The 16,908-nt window shown below is 43.9% G+C and overlaps 1 protein-coding gene across 4 annotated transcripts in view; it reads left to right on the top strand.

Annotated features, from left to right (window-relative positions):
* The window catches only part of STAU2 (staufen double-stranded RNA binding protein 2), a 271,721-nt gene that overhangs the window by 100,637 nt on the left and 154,176 nt on the right, over positions 1-16,908 (top strand). For all 4 annotated transcript variants that reach the window (XM_066578585.1, XM_066578583.1, XM_066578584.1 and 1 more), the window contains 2 exons: positions 7,796-7,955; positions 9,495-9,599. In XM_066578585.1, coding sequence (XP_066434682.1) covers positions 7,796-7,955; positions 9,495-9,599 — 265 coding nt within the window. The remainder of the gene's footprint in view (positions 1-7,795; positions 7,956-9,494; positions 9,600-16,908) is intronic.

Raw genomic sequence — 16,908 nt, 5'->3', positions numbered from 1 at the left:
ACACCATAATTTTTCCTTTGTGAAATGCTAGCTGTCCTGGTATTTATAGATTTAATGCCTTACAGAAGAGATTCCCAAATATTTTAGCTAGAAAGTAGTCCGTCAAATTTATTACCACCGTGAAAAATGTGCATTTCTTTAGTTTTCCACAAATTGTGAAGAACAGGTAAAACAACCATAAGTGAGTAAACTCCAAGCACCGATGATCCTGGCACACAAGCCATGTGCCAATGATATTTGGTGTTGGCCGCCACTTATATGGTTCTGAAAGTGCTGGTATTTTTTTGGGTCACCATATTATCTACCACGGCCAACTTGCAGGACCTACTTCTAAAGAGTTCAAAAGCCGCATGTCTCATTCTCAAGCTTAGCGAGTCTTGATTTTTTTTCATTCCGTATGGGCAAAGGATATCCCGCCACATAAACATCGCGCTTATAAAATGTTGCGTATATTCACGGCAATGTGCGTGAGATGAGCTGTCATGTGCAGTCCAATATCACTTACCTAAGCAGCGATAGGCCAGCTCCGCAGTAGTAGAAGGCACTATTAAGCATGGTGGTGAGGAGGATAAACGCTAAGGCACTGACATGTCTGGTTGGTGAATGAATGGCCGTTCACAAAGGAGAAAATTCAACAGTGTATATTGAACTAAAGAAAGTTTAACCCCAGCAAATAACTTGTTTCTAGGTTCACAGGCCTCTTCATCAGATAGCTGGATGCTGAAAAGTAGCAGTGACGGGTATATATGAAGTGTAAAGAAAGTATAGATAGAAAAACAAAAATAAACGACTAATCCTAATATAGAATTAATCATTGCAGTTGTTCACAGTCACATAGAATAAAATAACCTTGGGCATAATTAAAGGGGTTGTCTCGCGCCGAAACTGTTTTTTTTTTTTTCAATAGGCCCCCCGTTCGGCGCGGGACAACCCCAAGGGATGGGTTAAAAAAATATATATATATTACTTACCCGAATCCCCGCTCTGCGACGACTTCTTTCTTCCTTCTCCAAGATGGCCGCCGGGATCTTCACCCACGATGCACCGTGGGTCTTCTCCCATGGTGCACCGTGGGCTCTGTGCGGTCCATTGCCGATTCCAGCCTCCTGATTGGCTGGAATCTGCACACGTGACGGGGCGGAGCTACGATGACGCGGGACCAGCTCTCCGGCACGAGCGGCCCCATTCACCAGGCAGAAGACCGGACTGCGCAAGCGCGTCTAAAAACGCCAGAAGACAGCGAATTTAGATGGATCCATGGCGACGGGGACGCTAGCAACGGAGCAGGTAAGTGAATAACTTCTGTATGGCTCATATTTAATGCACGATGCATATTACAAAGTGCATTAATATGGCCATACAGAAGTGTATAACCCCACTTGCTGCCGCGAGACAACCCCTTTAATTGGCGGTAAACAGAGCTGTCAATAAAATACAGAAGTATAAAAGCATTAACGGTGACAGGGAAGAGCAACTATCACTTTCCTGTCATTAAAAACCACTGAACACAGTTGTTGGGCAGTTGATAAGGAACCCCATGACCCCTTATCAGAAGGTTCCCTGTACAGAGGGGGCTTGAGAGCTTGCAGAGCGGACGTCATTTGCATCCTCTCTGCATGTCTTGGCATAGAGATCAGTGATAAAACCGTCTGGGCTGTTACCAGTAGACCGCTATCAGTGACCAACTGGGAACACATAGACGATGGGGCACATTTACAAAACTTTTTATGCCGGTTTTTGGCATAAAAACAAATCTCCAGCTTTTGCCCTAAGCCTGCCACTTTTTCAACACATTCGGACATTTCTCTAAAGGAAGGGTGAAAGGAAAGTGGTGGACCTCCTCTGGATGGATGTATATAGTTCGTTGATGAATAGTGGTACACGTGTACGTAGGAGGTGCTGCCGGCCGGACGTGTAGCTGTACAAGACCAGTAGTACACAGTGGAAGTGAAAGAAGAACCGCTCAAGGCGCAGCAACTCCAAGAAAAAGGTGATGAGGGTAAGATATGAAGATTATATGAGGAGTAAAACCAGCAGAACAGACGCGTTTTGAGGAAAAACCTCTTAAATTGCTGGGGCATAACAAGCTGGATGGCTATGGTATTTAGGTTGCCATGCGACTTCTGGTGTCTGAAGTGTAGGAGCCATACGTGCAGCCTGGTTCTCTCCCTATAGTTTCCCTATTGGCCATGCTGGCATGGCAGCCTAAATACTCACCGTAGCCATCCAGAATGTTAATGCACCAGCAATTACTGAAGAGGAGGTTTTTCCTCGAAACGCGTTTTGTTTTTTGTTGGTTTTACAGCTCATATAATCATCATATCTCACCATCATCACAATTCTTTGGAGTTGTCGTGTCTTGAGCCATTTTTCTTTCACTCCCACTGTGTATTTCTCTGAAGGAGCATGGAGGTGCCTGGATGTGTTTCATACTTGGAGAGGGCCCTACGCCTCTTCATCTATAAGCGCACAACGCATCAGGGAAAATTGTACTTTACCCAGTAGCCTTAGCATAAAAAATAAAGTGTCACTTCCTAATTAAGCAGATTTGCCATTTAGAAATGTTGTGGCATTATTGTTTAACTGTATTTTGCATAGATTGCTAATTTTGTGTGAAGGTATTGAAGATAAAGAGCCCTTAGGCCTCCTTCACGGGCGCATGGCATCAATGTGAAGAAATCACTGCGATATCGCAGTGCTGGTCCGTGCGATATTACGGAGTCTCCTCGCGGCAATATCGCAATTTTTCTAGCTCTACATGCGAAGATTTTTGAGGGAGGGCTCGAAATATAAGGGCTTCCCTGAAAATAAGCCCTGACTGCAGAAACATAGATAAATAAAAGTATACTTCCCCTTAGAACCGCTGTCCGGGACTCCACTGCAGCTTCTTCCTGGTCCCCGACACGGGTCTTCTTCCTTCATCTCTTCTGGCTGGGGATTGGAAAATCCCCGCCTCTTGGAAGTGCTGGCTGTGATTTGGCTAAGCGTCAGCCAATCAAAGGTAGCGCTTCCAGAAGAGATGAAGGAGAATAGTGTCAGGGAGAAGATGCGGCCAGCTGACATCGCTTCTAAGGTGATATATACAGGTTTTTTTTCTTTTCCTGCAGCCAGGGCTTAGGTTAGGCATTGGCTGTAGGATTTCCTACTGTCAAAGTTGCATCGCGCTACACGAAAATTGTGTTTTCATGCGATGCAACAGAGAGGAAGGCTCCATAGGGGAACATGGGCTACAAAACCTCACGAGTCGGGTGCATATCGCCGGACCCGCAAGGTTTTTGTGTCAGGTTGACGCATGCTACAAAACATCACACGTGTAAATTAACCCACAGGAAAGCATGGGGTTCACATACAGGCGATTTGTAGCAATGCGTTAATCGGCTGTTTGAAGGAGGCCTTACGCCCCGAGTCTTTAGTGCATCGGGAAGTAAGAGCTACTGGAGTTTGTCACTGACTTAAAAATGTAAAAGTAAAACATAGCTGAAGACACAGAAATAAGTGTTTTAAGATACTTTTAAGTTGGTCTTAGGATCTTACAATTTTGTGTCAACTATTTTTTTATATATTTTTTTTTTCCGTTTTATCACATTATCTAGAATGCTACCATTACATCACGGCGACGTTAAACCCTGCTCGTTTACAAGCCTTCTCCTGATTGGAGTCATCTCGCTCTAAGGCCACAGCAGACGTTCCTACCCATTACTCTCATTGTCCGCATTGTTGGCTTTCTATTGAGTGCCTCTGCTTTTGGTTTGATTTATTTTATAGCGGGAGAGTTTGGGATTCTTGTAATAATGCTAGCAGATGTGGTCGGGGGGTAAATGGTTTTCTTAATGTCAGTCGGGTAAGACCACATGTGTAGACTTATCTCTGTAATGAAATGCTGTAGGATATATTATTGTTCTATTATAAACAGAAGGGCTTTGGAAGAATTGGAACAAATCTCTTTTGGTTTTCCGTCCTGCGGTAGATAATCTGATTTGTCTAAAGAATTTTAGAATGCGGGTGTGTTCAGGTTTTTCCCTCCTTTTAGCTCACAAAGTTAAATCTGACTATTTTTGTTGCACTCCTATTGTGGTGCTTTATCCAAACCTCCATCCAAACGATTGGATTCTAACCATTCTACTCCCATGTTTACCCCTGGCAGAGGGGATATGCATCTCTGGTGCCGCTTATCTCCAGGGTATCCCTGCATATCAATTCTCCTTCATGTTAATGATTAGAGGCGGCAGGCATGTGACGTCACAGATGTAGATGATGTGTCTGGGAGTACCGTAGACCATCATGGGGTTAGAGGAAGATTTACGAAAGTAGATTTTAGGCTGGGTCCACACGGGGCGGATTCCTGACGGAAATATCGCGGTTTGGCAGCAGCGAAAAACCGTGAGATTTCCGCCGGGAGAACCGCTGCTTCAAAACCCACGGCGGTTTTAAAGCGGCCCGGCCACTCGCTCTTCCGCTGCGGCCGGCGCTCCCATAGAGGAGAGCGCGGCCGCAGCGGGAAAAAAAAAGAACATGCGGTCAGCAAAACTGCGCCGCAGCGGCGGCTTCTGCCTGCTTAGCCGCAGCGGATTTGCTGTCCCGTGTGGACGAGATTTCCTCTGAGAAATCTCGTCCACATGGCTGGCTAATCCCGGGATTAGCGGCCGCATGCGGATTTGCCGCAGCGAAATTCAGCACGGAATTTCCGCAGCAAATCCGCCCCGTGCGAACCCAGACTTAAGGTGGGTTTTTTTTTTAAAGTAGATGTGACCAGCTAATATAAGGCCTCCTTCCCACGGACGGATTTCCGCCGCATTATACGCGGGGAAATCCGCCGCGTTGCCCACAGCTATTAGGTTCTATTGAACCTAATAGCTCAATGCTCATGGTGCGGAATTCCATCGCGAAATTCCGCACCATGAAATCTCCCGTCCTCACCCCCGGCATGCTCTATTTGCCGCGGGTGTACGCGCCGCGGACTTCCATTGCAGTCAATGGAATCCGTCCGCTCACGCTATCTTCCGCTGTAGCACAGTGGAAGATAGCGTGAAGTCGCCTCTCCGCCCACCACCACCGCGTCATGTGACGCGGCCGGCCGCGTCATGTGACGCTGTGGGCGTGTCTTGTGACGTGGGCGGCGTGTCGCATGACGCTGCGGCACGTCATGCTGAAGGCTCATGCGGGACCCAGAACGCCGGATCCGCGGTAAGTATGAGGTCTCTGGGGGGCGCCGTGACGGGCTTCGCCGCGGAATATTCAGCGGCGGAGCCCGTCACAGCCGTGTGCAGCCGGCCTAAGGAATCATCCCCTCACCACATCGACATCTTCATCAAGAAATGTATTTTATTCTGTACCTTGAAACACTTAAAGGAAAATTGTCTAATTATTCATCACAGTAGCTGAGCTATTAGTAAGGGCAATTGACGTCCGGAATACGTAAGCAGTTGTCTGTTTACCCTGGATGGTTTTTACTCGTATATAGATAGACAGACATAGATAATATATGTACAGCATATGAACAGTCCCAACTTGCCAGACATTTGCAGGATGAATAGAGGGAAATATAAGCTGAAGTGTATCAGACACTGATAGAAAGTATGCCACGGAGAGTTAGAGCCAAAGGAAGCTCCACTAAGGATTACCATATGGAAATAAATACTGCAGTTAATTCTTGCTCAGGTGTCCAATTACTTTTGGCAAGAGCTCTTTTACACGGGCCAATCATCATTCAGTGTAAATGCGTGCACCGACTCGACTTCAAACGATAATTCTTTGTTCAGTTTATGCACTCGAAAACTAAACTATGATTGGCCCGTATGAACAGGACGTCCTCTACCAACGACTGCCTGTTTGTTGTGAAATGGAGGTGGGTGGGCCAGAACAACTCCCGGCCTGTCAGTCTCCATTTATGGAGCGATGATCACTTCTGTGTAAAAGCACAGGAGCGATTTATCGCTGGGAAGACTTGTCAGAAGATTCTGCGCCCCACAGTTGTCCCATGTTAAAGGCCCTAAGGCCCCCGTCAGACGGGCGCTTTTTACCGCAATTAGCGCGGCACTTTCAGCACTACATTAATTGCGGTACAACGCTACCATTGTTTTCAATGGAACCGCTTACACAGCCGTTCGAACGCGGTGCTTTCCAGCTCCGCGTTTTTTCAGCGGCACATGCTCTGTTTTGGGGCGTTTACCGCTCCTCATCAGTGATAAGCAGTGTTATATTCCGGCTGCGGCCGAAAACTAACGTAAAACTCGGCAAAGCGCCATGATTTAAAACGCGGTGCTTTGCCGTGTTCTTAAAAAGCTGTGTGCGTGTAAGAGAGGCCTTAGAGGGAAGAGGGCTGATCTGGTATGTACTGCAGTGTTTATTAAATGAGCCTTCATTGCTCTTAATTACACCATGAAACAAACTTTAACTTTGTTTCTGTCCTTGGGCATTAATTGTGTTTTCCTGTTTCCCCATGTCTAGAAAGTACAGAAAATGTCCATTATACCTTCCAAAGTTTGCTTTTGTGCTCAGGAGAATGAGGTTTATATTTTGCATATCCCCATATACGTAAATGGGTAACAATTTTTTTTATTTTTTTATCTAGATCAAAAGTAATGTTTATTTACACTTCAAAGCAAAGACAATATTTAGAAATGTAGGGTTTTCTAGATTTACGATCGTACTGCACACCACTCTCCCGAATTAGTCCCCATATGTAGTCTCCCATCATGCTCTCGTTGTACTGTCTTTGGTATCGACGTTCGAAGGCCATAATATCTTGGTGGAAGCGTTCGCCGTGCTCCTGTGAGGATTCTCCCATGTTCCCCTTGAAGTAATCCAAGTGAGCATCAAGGATATGGAGTTTTAGATCAGGGAATGAGTGGTAGATAGCTGACGTTGGGACGTTGAGCTAGGGGTTTATTCTGATTGCCATATTTGGTGTCAGGAAGGACTTATACCCCTAATGTGAGGCAGTTGGCATCCTCATAGTGCTTTTTGCCTTTCTCTGGATCAACAAGGTAGGATTGCAGGTTGGACTTGCTGGATCTGTGGTGTTTTTTTTGTTTTTTTTTTCAACCTAAACTATAATTTGGACTACTTACGGCAATCCACACAGAAGGGGTTTGCGAGCCACTGATTGCAGACCATTGTTGTACAGCATGCTTACTGCAGAGCTTCAGTAAATATAGTGAAGACAGCAGTCTGGGGAAAGCATGATATGAAAAATTGGGTTGGTATTGGGCTATTGGTATTGAACAACACTGGGCCTAGGACAGAGCCTTGTGGTCCCCACTTGATACATTCCTCCACTTGGATGTGCAGCCATTTATGACCACTCTTTGAGTACGATCACTCAGTCAGTTGTGAATCCACCTAACAGTTGCCTTGTCAATCCCATATTTGGTCATTTTTTCAATAAGGATGGTATAAGATACTTTGTCAAATGCTTTACTAATGTCAAGATATACGCTACTATATTCACCGAAATTTCCCTGATCAGCTGGTGATTCTGCCATAGAAAGAAATTAGATTCGTCTGGCGTGACTTGTTTGTTACAAACCCATGCTGGCTCTGGTTAATTACTCCATTTTCATCCAAGTGCTTGCATACATGCTGTTTAATAATTTGTTCAAAGACCTTTCCCGGTATAGATGTCAGGCTCACAGGTCTGTAGTTGTCATGACTTATATGCTTTACTTTTATACACAGACTTTTTCAGTGTAACTTTTTCCAGAGATTGGAAAATATCTACAGCTTTTTAATATCTACTTCCGTTTTTTTTTTGTGCTGCCCCAAGTAAAACACATGTTTTTCTTCTATATTACAGATACCTTTGCCCAATGCTTAAGACTTTTTACGTTCAACTAACTGTGGGGAACAGCGAGTTTTATGGAGAAGGAAAAACCTGCCAGGCAGCAAGACACAATGCAGCACTGAAAGCCTTGCATGCGCTGAAGAATGAGCCGATACCAGAGAGGTCCTCAGTGGTAAGTCTGCTGAATAATGGAGAACGAATCCTAAAACACTTTCCATCTCAAGTTGAGAATTAAGTGAATGGAGATTCCAAATATCAGATTAGTTTAATGGACATTGTTGAACAGTGCTAAAAAACATGTAGGGTAACGACAAAGGGCACAAGTTCACTTTTATAAATATGGTAAAAAATATCAGCCATTGGCCTTTTGTTGTAAGTGCATCTTTTTCTGATTTTTTTATAAAGTGGGCCCATTTAGATGTCTTTTGAGCGATAATCGTTGTGTGCATTTACAAGGCAAGGTGATCTCTCAAACATTGAGCTTTCACCTTGCGCTCCAAACGGGGCTGCTTATCTTCTGCATCCAGCTGTTCTCTGCTCGGAGCACCCGACTGTTATACAGCTGAGCGCTCCGAGCGGGGTATGAAGAACACAGCTGCACAGCTCTGTTCTTCATGCACCACCTGTGTTCAGGGAGCAGGATAATAATAATAATAATAAACTTTATTTGTATAGCGCCAACATATTCCGCAGCGCTTACATAGACAGGGGGAATACAGAAAGACAAAATACAAAAATTACAGAACCACGGTTACATAGTAATCAGTTGATGGAAACAATAAAGGTGAGGGTTCTGCTCCAACGAGCTTACATACTGCGAATAGTGGGGTGATACAGAAGGTAAAGGGCTGGAGATGTGCGCGGTATGGCGGGGTGGAGAGTGAGGGGTGATATACACATAGACAATGGTCAGACATTTAGCCGTGTGACGGCAGAAACGGTATGACTGCAGGAGCCGTTTATGATAGCTAGCAGGGATTGCAGTCAGTAGGTCTGGGAGCATGTTATCAGGCGGAGTACAGAGGGGTTTGTTTAGGGATACAGCTGAAACAATAGTATCAGCTGTATCCCGCTGTGAACTCCTGATCAGCGACTGTTTAATGAAAAAGGCAGGATGTCCGTGCATTTACACACAACGATTATCGCTCAAAAGACGGCATTTGGGTGAATTTTGAGCGATAATCATTGTGTCTAAATAGGTCTTTACAATTTTTTGTTTATCTTTCTTTGCACTTTTTTTTTCAGCACGTAATTACATGATAAAGTTCATCAAACATAATAGGTCAGGACTAACGATGAGTTAGGTAGCAAATGCTATGTGTAATGTCCGATATTACTGGTTGTGAATTATGAAGGAGAAATCTGGTCAAAATTGCCCTTAAAGAGGTCATAAATACATATGAGATTACATTGATTAAGTTTGTGACTATTCCCCCCCGGCTTCCTGGTTTCATTTTTTAAATTCCCCACTCTGTCACTTACCCGTGCAAAACAAAAAAACAAGCTCTCATACGGCCGTGTCGATGGAAATATAAAGTTATGGCATTTGTAAAGTAGAGCTGAAAATCCCTAAAAAATCGTTGGATCCTTATGGCCAAAATAGTCCGTGTCCTTAAGAGGTTAATTAACATTCTACAATGTACAGCTTTAGTTTTTATATGTCTGTATCTAAAAATCGTTCCTTTCTTTCTGCACTTGTGTACCGATGCAGAATGGGGAGACGAGGAATCCCGAGGAAGACAAAGATGCAAACAAGTCAGAAATAAGTTTGGTGTTTGAGATCTCATTGAAGCGTAACCTGCCTCTCAGCTTCGAGGTAAGTGCTGGTTGTTCACCTTTGTGAATGGCCACCTTCGTTTGATGAATGATTTGACATTCTGGCAGCGTCTCGGCCATACATAGATGCTTTTGTATCCTTCCGTGTGGAGTGAATTCCCTAACTGGCTTTTTAAACTGGAACAACGATCCTTGCCACCATACGGTTAACAAAATGGAATAACTCACCTGGTGCACAGTGGGGTTCCCGTGGAATCGTCAGGGACACCCCGCCTGCACCTGTGGTCCGAGTGTGCCTGTAGAATGTGCAGAAAATCTTTAGATATTCTTCGGTGAAGAAGAAGAGCCGCAGGAAAGTTAAACCCCAAAGAAACAAAAATTTCCTTCAATGGGTTAAATAAAGAATATTTTGAAGAAAAAAGCAGCTTCTTTCCGCGCTCCTGCTGTAGATCTTCTTATTTAGAACAGATCCACTGTCATGGCAGACAGCATTTATTATATGATCAATTTATTTGAAAACAAAAACTGAATCAAGAAAAAGCATACAAGAAACACTTCTTGCAGCGAAGGTCATGCAACGCGTTTCGGCGTGTTTAAACGCCTTTTTCAAGCATCACATACAATGAAAATTGCATCTTTAGATAGCGTCTCTTACCTTGTGGAGGTGGGAGTTCCGAGTTCACAGCACGCGCCTCTGTGTTCTGTCGCTCTGGTGCGATCTCTGAGCGGCATAGGAATCCTCTTGGACAGGTGTAACAGCGCAATGTGTGCACCGAACCTGTACGGAATTTCCGTATTACGGGCGGGTAGGAACGCTAACTACGTAACTCCCGGCATAGCGCTTGCCGGAACGAACTCCGACCTCCAGAAGAGTAAATGACAGTTGTTACTTCTTATGATTATGATAAGGTTAAGAGACACTATTTAAAGATGCAATTTTCATTGTATGTGATGCTTGAAAAAGGCGTTTAAACACGCCGAAACGCGTTGCATGACCTTCGCTGCAAGAAGTGTTTCTTGTATGCTTTTTCTTGATTCAGTTTTTGTTTTCAAATAAATTGATCATATAATAAATGCTGTCTGCCATGACAGTGGATCTGTTCTAAATAAGAAGATCTACAGCAGGAGCGCGGAAAGAAGCTGCTTTTTTCTTCAAAATATTCTAACTGGCCTTTTACAATACAGGAATCCTGCATAGAATTGTGCAGTAAACCTCTGTGTAGCCGTTACCTTCAAGCCATAAAGTGGTAATGTCTTAGAATTTATATGTACATTAAATGTATACGGCTTTCGGTCAAGACTCATTGATTTTTTTTTTTTAGTAGTATGTGTATACGGTGATGCAATCGTCTCCCTGCTATGAGGCGATGATTCAGTATGTGTAATTGGTAAAAGAGGAGTAGCCACTCGCGAATATTCATATTCCGGAGGGAGAAGAGTTCCCTTGAACTAACTGAATAGACGACCCCATCTGAGGCTGGCGGTGGTGGCCCCTAGTGTTGGTTTACAGATATGCCTACCCTTATCTTAGTGTCGGATTTAGTGAAGGGTTCTAAATTCTCATGATATAAATGGGTCCAGTCTCACGCCAGCCAGTAATTATGTATGCATTATAGAGCTTGTACCAGAATTAACGTTTATCACCGAGCCATAGGATAGATGATAAACGTCTGATTGCTGAGGGTCTTGCCGCTGAGAGCCCCACCTCCCCTGGTTCCCCCATTGCAGGCTCACTGGGAGCAGATTGAATGGATTTGCAGTCATCCATGCACTTTGTGGCTGCATTCATTTTCAACCTATTTAAAAGTATCTTTTTCTTTTCTCCTCTTAACATAAAAGCCTACGGGCGAGGGATGTTGGCCATTCGTTAAAAAACAATTGTTAAAGGCGTCACCACCAGTCCAAGTAGGCTTTGGATGCAATAGGGTGTCCAAAGTACCAGATCCTTGAAGACGTCTTGAAAGCACAGGGAGACCGTTGCAGGGGGAACCGCAGGGTGGGAAAATGCCTTGGTTGTATAAAACGGAGCAAAATGAATTAAAATCCCTGCGCTGTAGGCAAATGGATAGTGGATAATAAAGTTAACTTACTTCGTAGAGGAGTCCGCTAGGTAGATGGGATAATAAAGTCAACTTACTTGCTCATCTACCTAGCGCACTGCTCTATGAAGTAAGTTCACTTTATTTATTATCCACTATCCATTTGCCTAGGGCGCGGGGGTTTTAATCCCTTTTTGTTCTGTTTTAGGGTACAGAATAGGGTACTGACGTCACGGCTTCCAGTCAAATCCATAACAGTGGATGAAGTGTGGTTTGATATTTTTTCTTTTATCCACAAACAAACCATTACACGTTATGAGTGGTAGATAACTGGAGTCGGGACGTTGAGCTAGTGGTTTATTCTGATTGCCATATTTGGTGTCGGGAAGGATTTATACCCCTAATATGAGCGAGTTGGCATCCTCGAAGGCGTTTTTGCCTTTCTCTGGATCAACAGGGTAGAATTACAGGTCAGACTTGCTGGATCTTTGGTGTTTTTTTTTTAACCTAAACTATAATTACGGCAATCCACACAGGAGGGGTTGGCGAGCCACTGGTTGCAGACCACTGTTTTTCAGCATGCTTACTGCAGAGCTTCAGTAAATATGGTGAAGGCAGCTTGATATGAAAAGTGGGGTTGGTATTGGTCTAGGGCTACATGGTGACTTTGATTGGGACGCAGGTTGAACAGCAAAAGATGGCAGAGTAGCCCTGGGAATCTTATAGAAGTCAGCGTGGTTACATTGTATTTTGCAAGTTGTTACAATCCGCAGATCACAAAAAATCCATAGTTTTTGGATTTCTTGCAATTTGTGGTTTGCAGCAACTTGTGAGCTGAAATGCGATCACATTGACTTCTATTTGATTGTGGGGGTCTAGGGCTGCACTGCGATCTTTGGCTGCATGACCTGTGTCGTCGTGTAGTTAACAGTAACTTTTGCCTAAATGCGGTTATGTTTTCTTTTTTCTTTATTAAAGCCAATGCCTGCCAAGTCTGGCTTCCCTTTGAATGCATAGAAAGTACATAAAGACACTTGTTGCTATTGTTTTTATGTTTGTGCAATAATTCATCCTGCAGTGGGATTAGTAGGGACTAGAGATGAGCGAGCATACTGGCTAAGGACAATTGCTCGATCGAGCATTGTCCTTAGCGAGTATCTCCCCGCTCGGAGAAAAGATTCGGGGGCCGGCGCGGGTGACAGGTGAGTTGCGGCAGTCAGCAGGGGGGAGAGAGGGAGAGAGAGATCTCACCTCCGTTCCTCCCCGCCCGCCGCCAGCCGAATCTTTGCTCCCCGAGCGGGCAGGTACTCACTAAGGGCAATGCTCGATCGAGCAATTGCCCTTAGCGAGTATACTCGCTCATCTCTAGTAGGGACCTCCTACAGTTTGTGTATCACAGAGCTCTATGGATGCCATATTATGGCTCTGTACTACTCTGTGCTTGTACTTGGCCTTTATACGGCACTGTGCTTGAGGCCATATGACAGCCATATACATATAGATAAATGTCCTATTGGTATCGGATGACCATCTAATGTCCATTGGGGTGTATTGGCTCTCTTGACAGCATATGTTTTGGATCAAAAAAAGGAGCGGGCATGTTGGATTTCAGTATGCGCAATATTTTTGTTCTCAAGGGAGATAAGCAGCTACCAGAGGTGTCTGGCCACAGCTTATTACCCTCTCCTTGTTGAGAGCACATGAGCATTCAGCCTAGCATCCACATGTATGGGGAAGTTGGAGGGAATGGCTGTCTAATGTATATGGCCACCTTTAGACTATGAGCATGAAGTTACTGCAGTGGAATTGGACTGTAATGTAAGAGGCAATCAAGAGATTTATTAGGTTGTTAAAGGTTCAAGCAAAATGGAAGCTGCCAAAGTTGGCTGCAGTTTATATGATTGATGATGACCTATTTCAATAAATCAAACCACATTAATGAGGTCACTAATGACATCCTGTTTAAAACCCAACTTGCATTATATCTATAGGCACAATACTTGCCAAGATGCGTCTACCAGGCCAAGGTCTAATTCTGTATAAGGATACTTAATCAGGGCGCAGCCACGGAGCGCACCTATGAAGATGACCTCATGTTGTCTCGGGAAGAGCAGCGTCTTAAGTCAGAAGCACAACTTATTGTATATATCCATGACAAAGCCGTCGTGCTTTAACTGTGATGGACAAAGGCAAATAAAAATAATCTATGATCGTCCTGTAAAGAAGAAAAAGGGGATGGACCAGATGAAGACTGACGCTGATTTATGTGTTTCGCCCCCCCGTGAATGTGAACTCTTGCCACCAAAGTGCATCCCCTCTATATCCTCATGCACATGGCCTTTACTGGCTCCAAACAAGTTGTATAGTGCTGCTGTTCAGGACTGAGAATTTATTGGACTTTTAGAACCTTTTTACACAAAACGGGGGCACAATTAGTCGCAGGATTGTGTAAACCTGAATGATCTCATTCATTGTAAACACACCCAACATTGAACAACGAACGATAATTTGTTTGCTATGTTTGTTATTAATTTTATGCAGGCATAAAAATCAAATGATGATCAGCCGCAGTGAACAGGCAGTCTATATATAAACGACTGCCTGTTCACTCTGGATGGACGCGGGAGAACAGAAAAGATCTCTGGCTCGATCTGCTTCCTTTCAGTGAGCGATGATCTCTCCTATGTGAAGGTACAGGAGCGATCACCTTTGCAGTGGCCATTGAGCTCTTAAGTGCTGCACAGTCATCCTCTGTAAAACCGCCCTTAGGGCTTATTCACAGGAGCGTATATCAGCCACCGTTTTCACGGCTGGTTGATCTACGCTACAATCTGAGCTGTTTATCCCCTTCCCTCCCCCTGGTCGGCTCTCTGTGCCTCTCCTCTCTTCTGGCTGTTTGCAATGGCTGAGGGCGGAGCTAAGTTCCCGCCCCTTCTCCACGGCCAGCAATGGGAGGGATGGGGCGGAGCTTATCTCTGCCCCCATCCCAACCCCTCCTATTGCAAATAGCCGGCGAGGAGGAGAGAGAAGGTGAGACGGCGAGGGGGAGGGAAGGGGGAAGACAGCTCAGATGGTAGTGTATATTGGCTGGCCGTGAACTAATTGAAATAGAATACCGGAGATGGGAATATCCCTTTAAATTAAATTAAAGGGGTAATCTGGCCATTTAAAGTGAAATTTATATGCTTCATAATGTGATAACATGTAATTTTGTAAGTGGGAAAAAGTACTGGAGTTCAGTTTGATGAGTGGAACAGTGGCAATAAGTGGAAATGAAAATTTTGCCAAGTCTCCAGAGTACCCCTTTAACCCCTTAAGGACGCGGCCTGTTTGGTGCATAAGGACGTAACAATTTTGGGGGGATTTTCATCTCCACATTTCAAAAGCCATAACTTTTTTTTATTTTTACGTTGACACAGCTGTGTGAGGGCTTGTTTTTTTGCGCGGCGAGCTGTAGTTTTTATTGGTGCCATTTTTGGGTACGCAGACTATATTGTAAAACCTTTATGAATTTTTTATGATAGCAGGGAGAGAAAACACATCAATTCTGTCATTGTGGTTTTGTTTTTTTTTTTGTTTCTTTTAGAGCATTAATCATGCAGCACGGATGACATGATACATTTTTTCTGCGGGTCGGTACATTTACAATGATGCGAAAATGTTTGTTTTTTAAGGTTTTTCTAACAATAAAACCCCTTTTTTTTTTTGGAAATTCTTATTTTTTCTCAAATCACATTCAAAGACCTATAACTTTCATTTTTACATGGACTGAGCTCTATGAGGGCTTGTTTTTTGTGTGACAATCTGTAGTTTTATTGGTACCATTTTGGTGTACATACAGCTTTTTTTGATCACTTTTATTGCAAATCTTTTATTTTGCCTCCCTAAAAAATGCATTTTTACCTCAGTATTTTAGGGGGTTTTTTTTTACACTTTTAGATGTGCAGGATAAAAAGTGTGTTCAATTTATTGTATGAGTCGTTATGGATACGACGATACCAAATATGTGGGATTCTGATTTTTTTACATTTATTTTTAATACTAATAAAGAAAAAAAAGCACAAAAAAAGTTTTTTGTTTTCTTTTATACACCATTTTATCTTTTTTTACGCTTTTTATATCCCTGTAAGGGATGTACCAAAGCAACTATGATTGCTATGGTAAAGCATTGCAGAACTTATGTACGGCAATGCCTTATCGCTTGTAATAGCGATCACAGGCAATAGCAAAGCAGGACGTCTGTATCTGGTGTCCTGTTGCCTTGGCAACCCGTCGGCCCTCCCTGATCACATCACGGGGTTCCACTGACATCACAGAGGAAACGCCCTCCTTCTGTGAACCCTTTACACCACGTAACCTACATAGATGTAAGGGGTTAACAGTGAGGGTTGCTGTCCTTTTGCACCCCTGCTGTTGCGACGGGAGGCCGGCAATCTGTAACAGCCAGCTCTCGCTGCGGGACCTCCTCTGATCTTGCGCTATCCACAGGGAGTAGGAGTACGACCTGTTGCGTTAAGTACCATTCTGCCATGACTTAGCCTTACGCCCCGTGGCGTTAAGAGGTGATACTTACTGCACACTGAATGTTTGGTTACACTTTGTAGAGTTCCTTGAAAGTCTTCAGTATTTTTACTCCCATTCTTTGCCTTTTAGTGGTAGCCTTCAGGACAAAATGAGTACCCATCATTTCACTGGAATGAATAATATGACCGGTCCGCCCACGTTCTTCTGGACTTCACTGTTGTGACATTTTCTTAAAACAGTGGGCAGAGAGTAGTGCATTCCTGCTACCTGCGCTGTTAGGAAGGACATTCATACATTCCAACATAGTGACAGCACTCCTCGTATATAATCCAGCCCGATTCATTCTGATTCTTAAGGCCCATTTAGACACGATTATCGCTCAAAAGCCGTTTTTTGAGCGATAATCGTTGTCTAAATGTGCCCATCTTTCACTGTTCAGCTGAACTATGGTTTTCAATTCTGCTTAAAAACTGTCAAACAGCTGATAAGCAGTACTGCAGGCTGTGTCTGCTGTCCATGGTGCTGAATTCTCCATGTGAAGCTCATGGCTGAACAATGGAGCTAATTACAGAGCTCAGACTTCCTGCTGAGTTCTGTAACCGCTCCCAGAAGCTCATTTGCATGCAAATGAAGCTAATAAAGTACTAATAGCAATTAGTGCCTATTAGTACTTTCTGCAAAACAATTGCTGATCTTTCAAACTTTTGAAAGCTATCTGTGTGTATGAATGGGCTTTTACATTTCTGGCTAGTTACTGGTCCTATTCTAGTTTCTACCAGTAAATCT

Source organism: Eleutherodactylus coqui, chromosome 9 (genome assembly GCF_035609145.1).
Source record: "Eleutherodactylus coqui strain aEleCoq1 chromosome 9, aEleCoq1.hap1, whole genome shotgun sequence".
In the NCBI taxonomy this organism is placed as follows: domain Eukaryota; kingdom Metazoa; phylum Chordata; class Amphibia; order Anura; family Eleutherodactylidae; genus Eleutherodactylus; species Eleutherodactylus coqui.
This window is presented reverse-complemented; position numbering and strand designations above follow the sequence as displayed.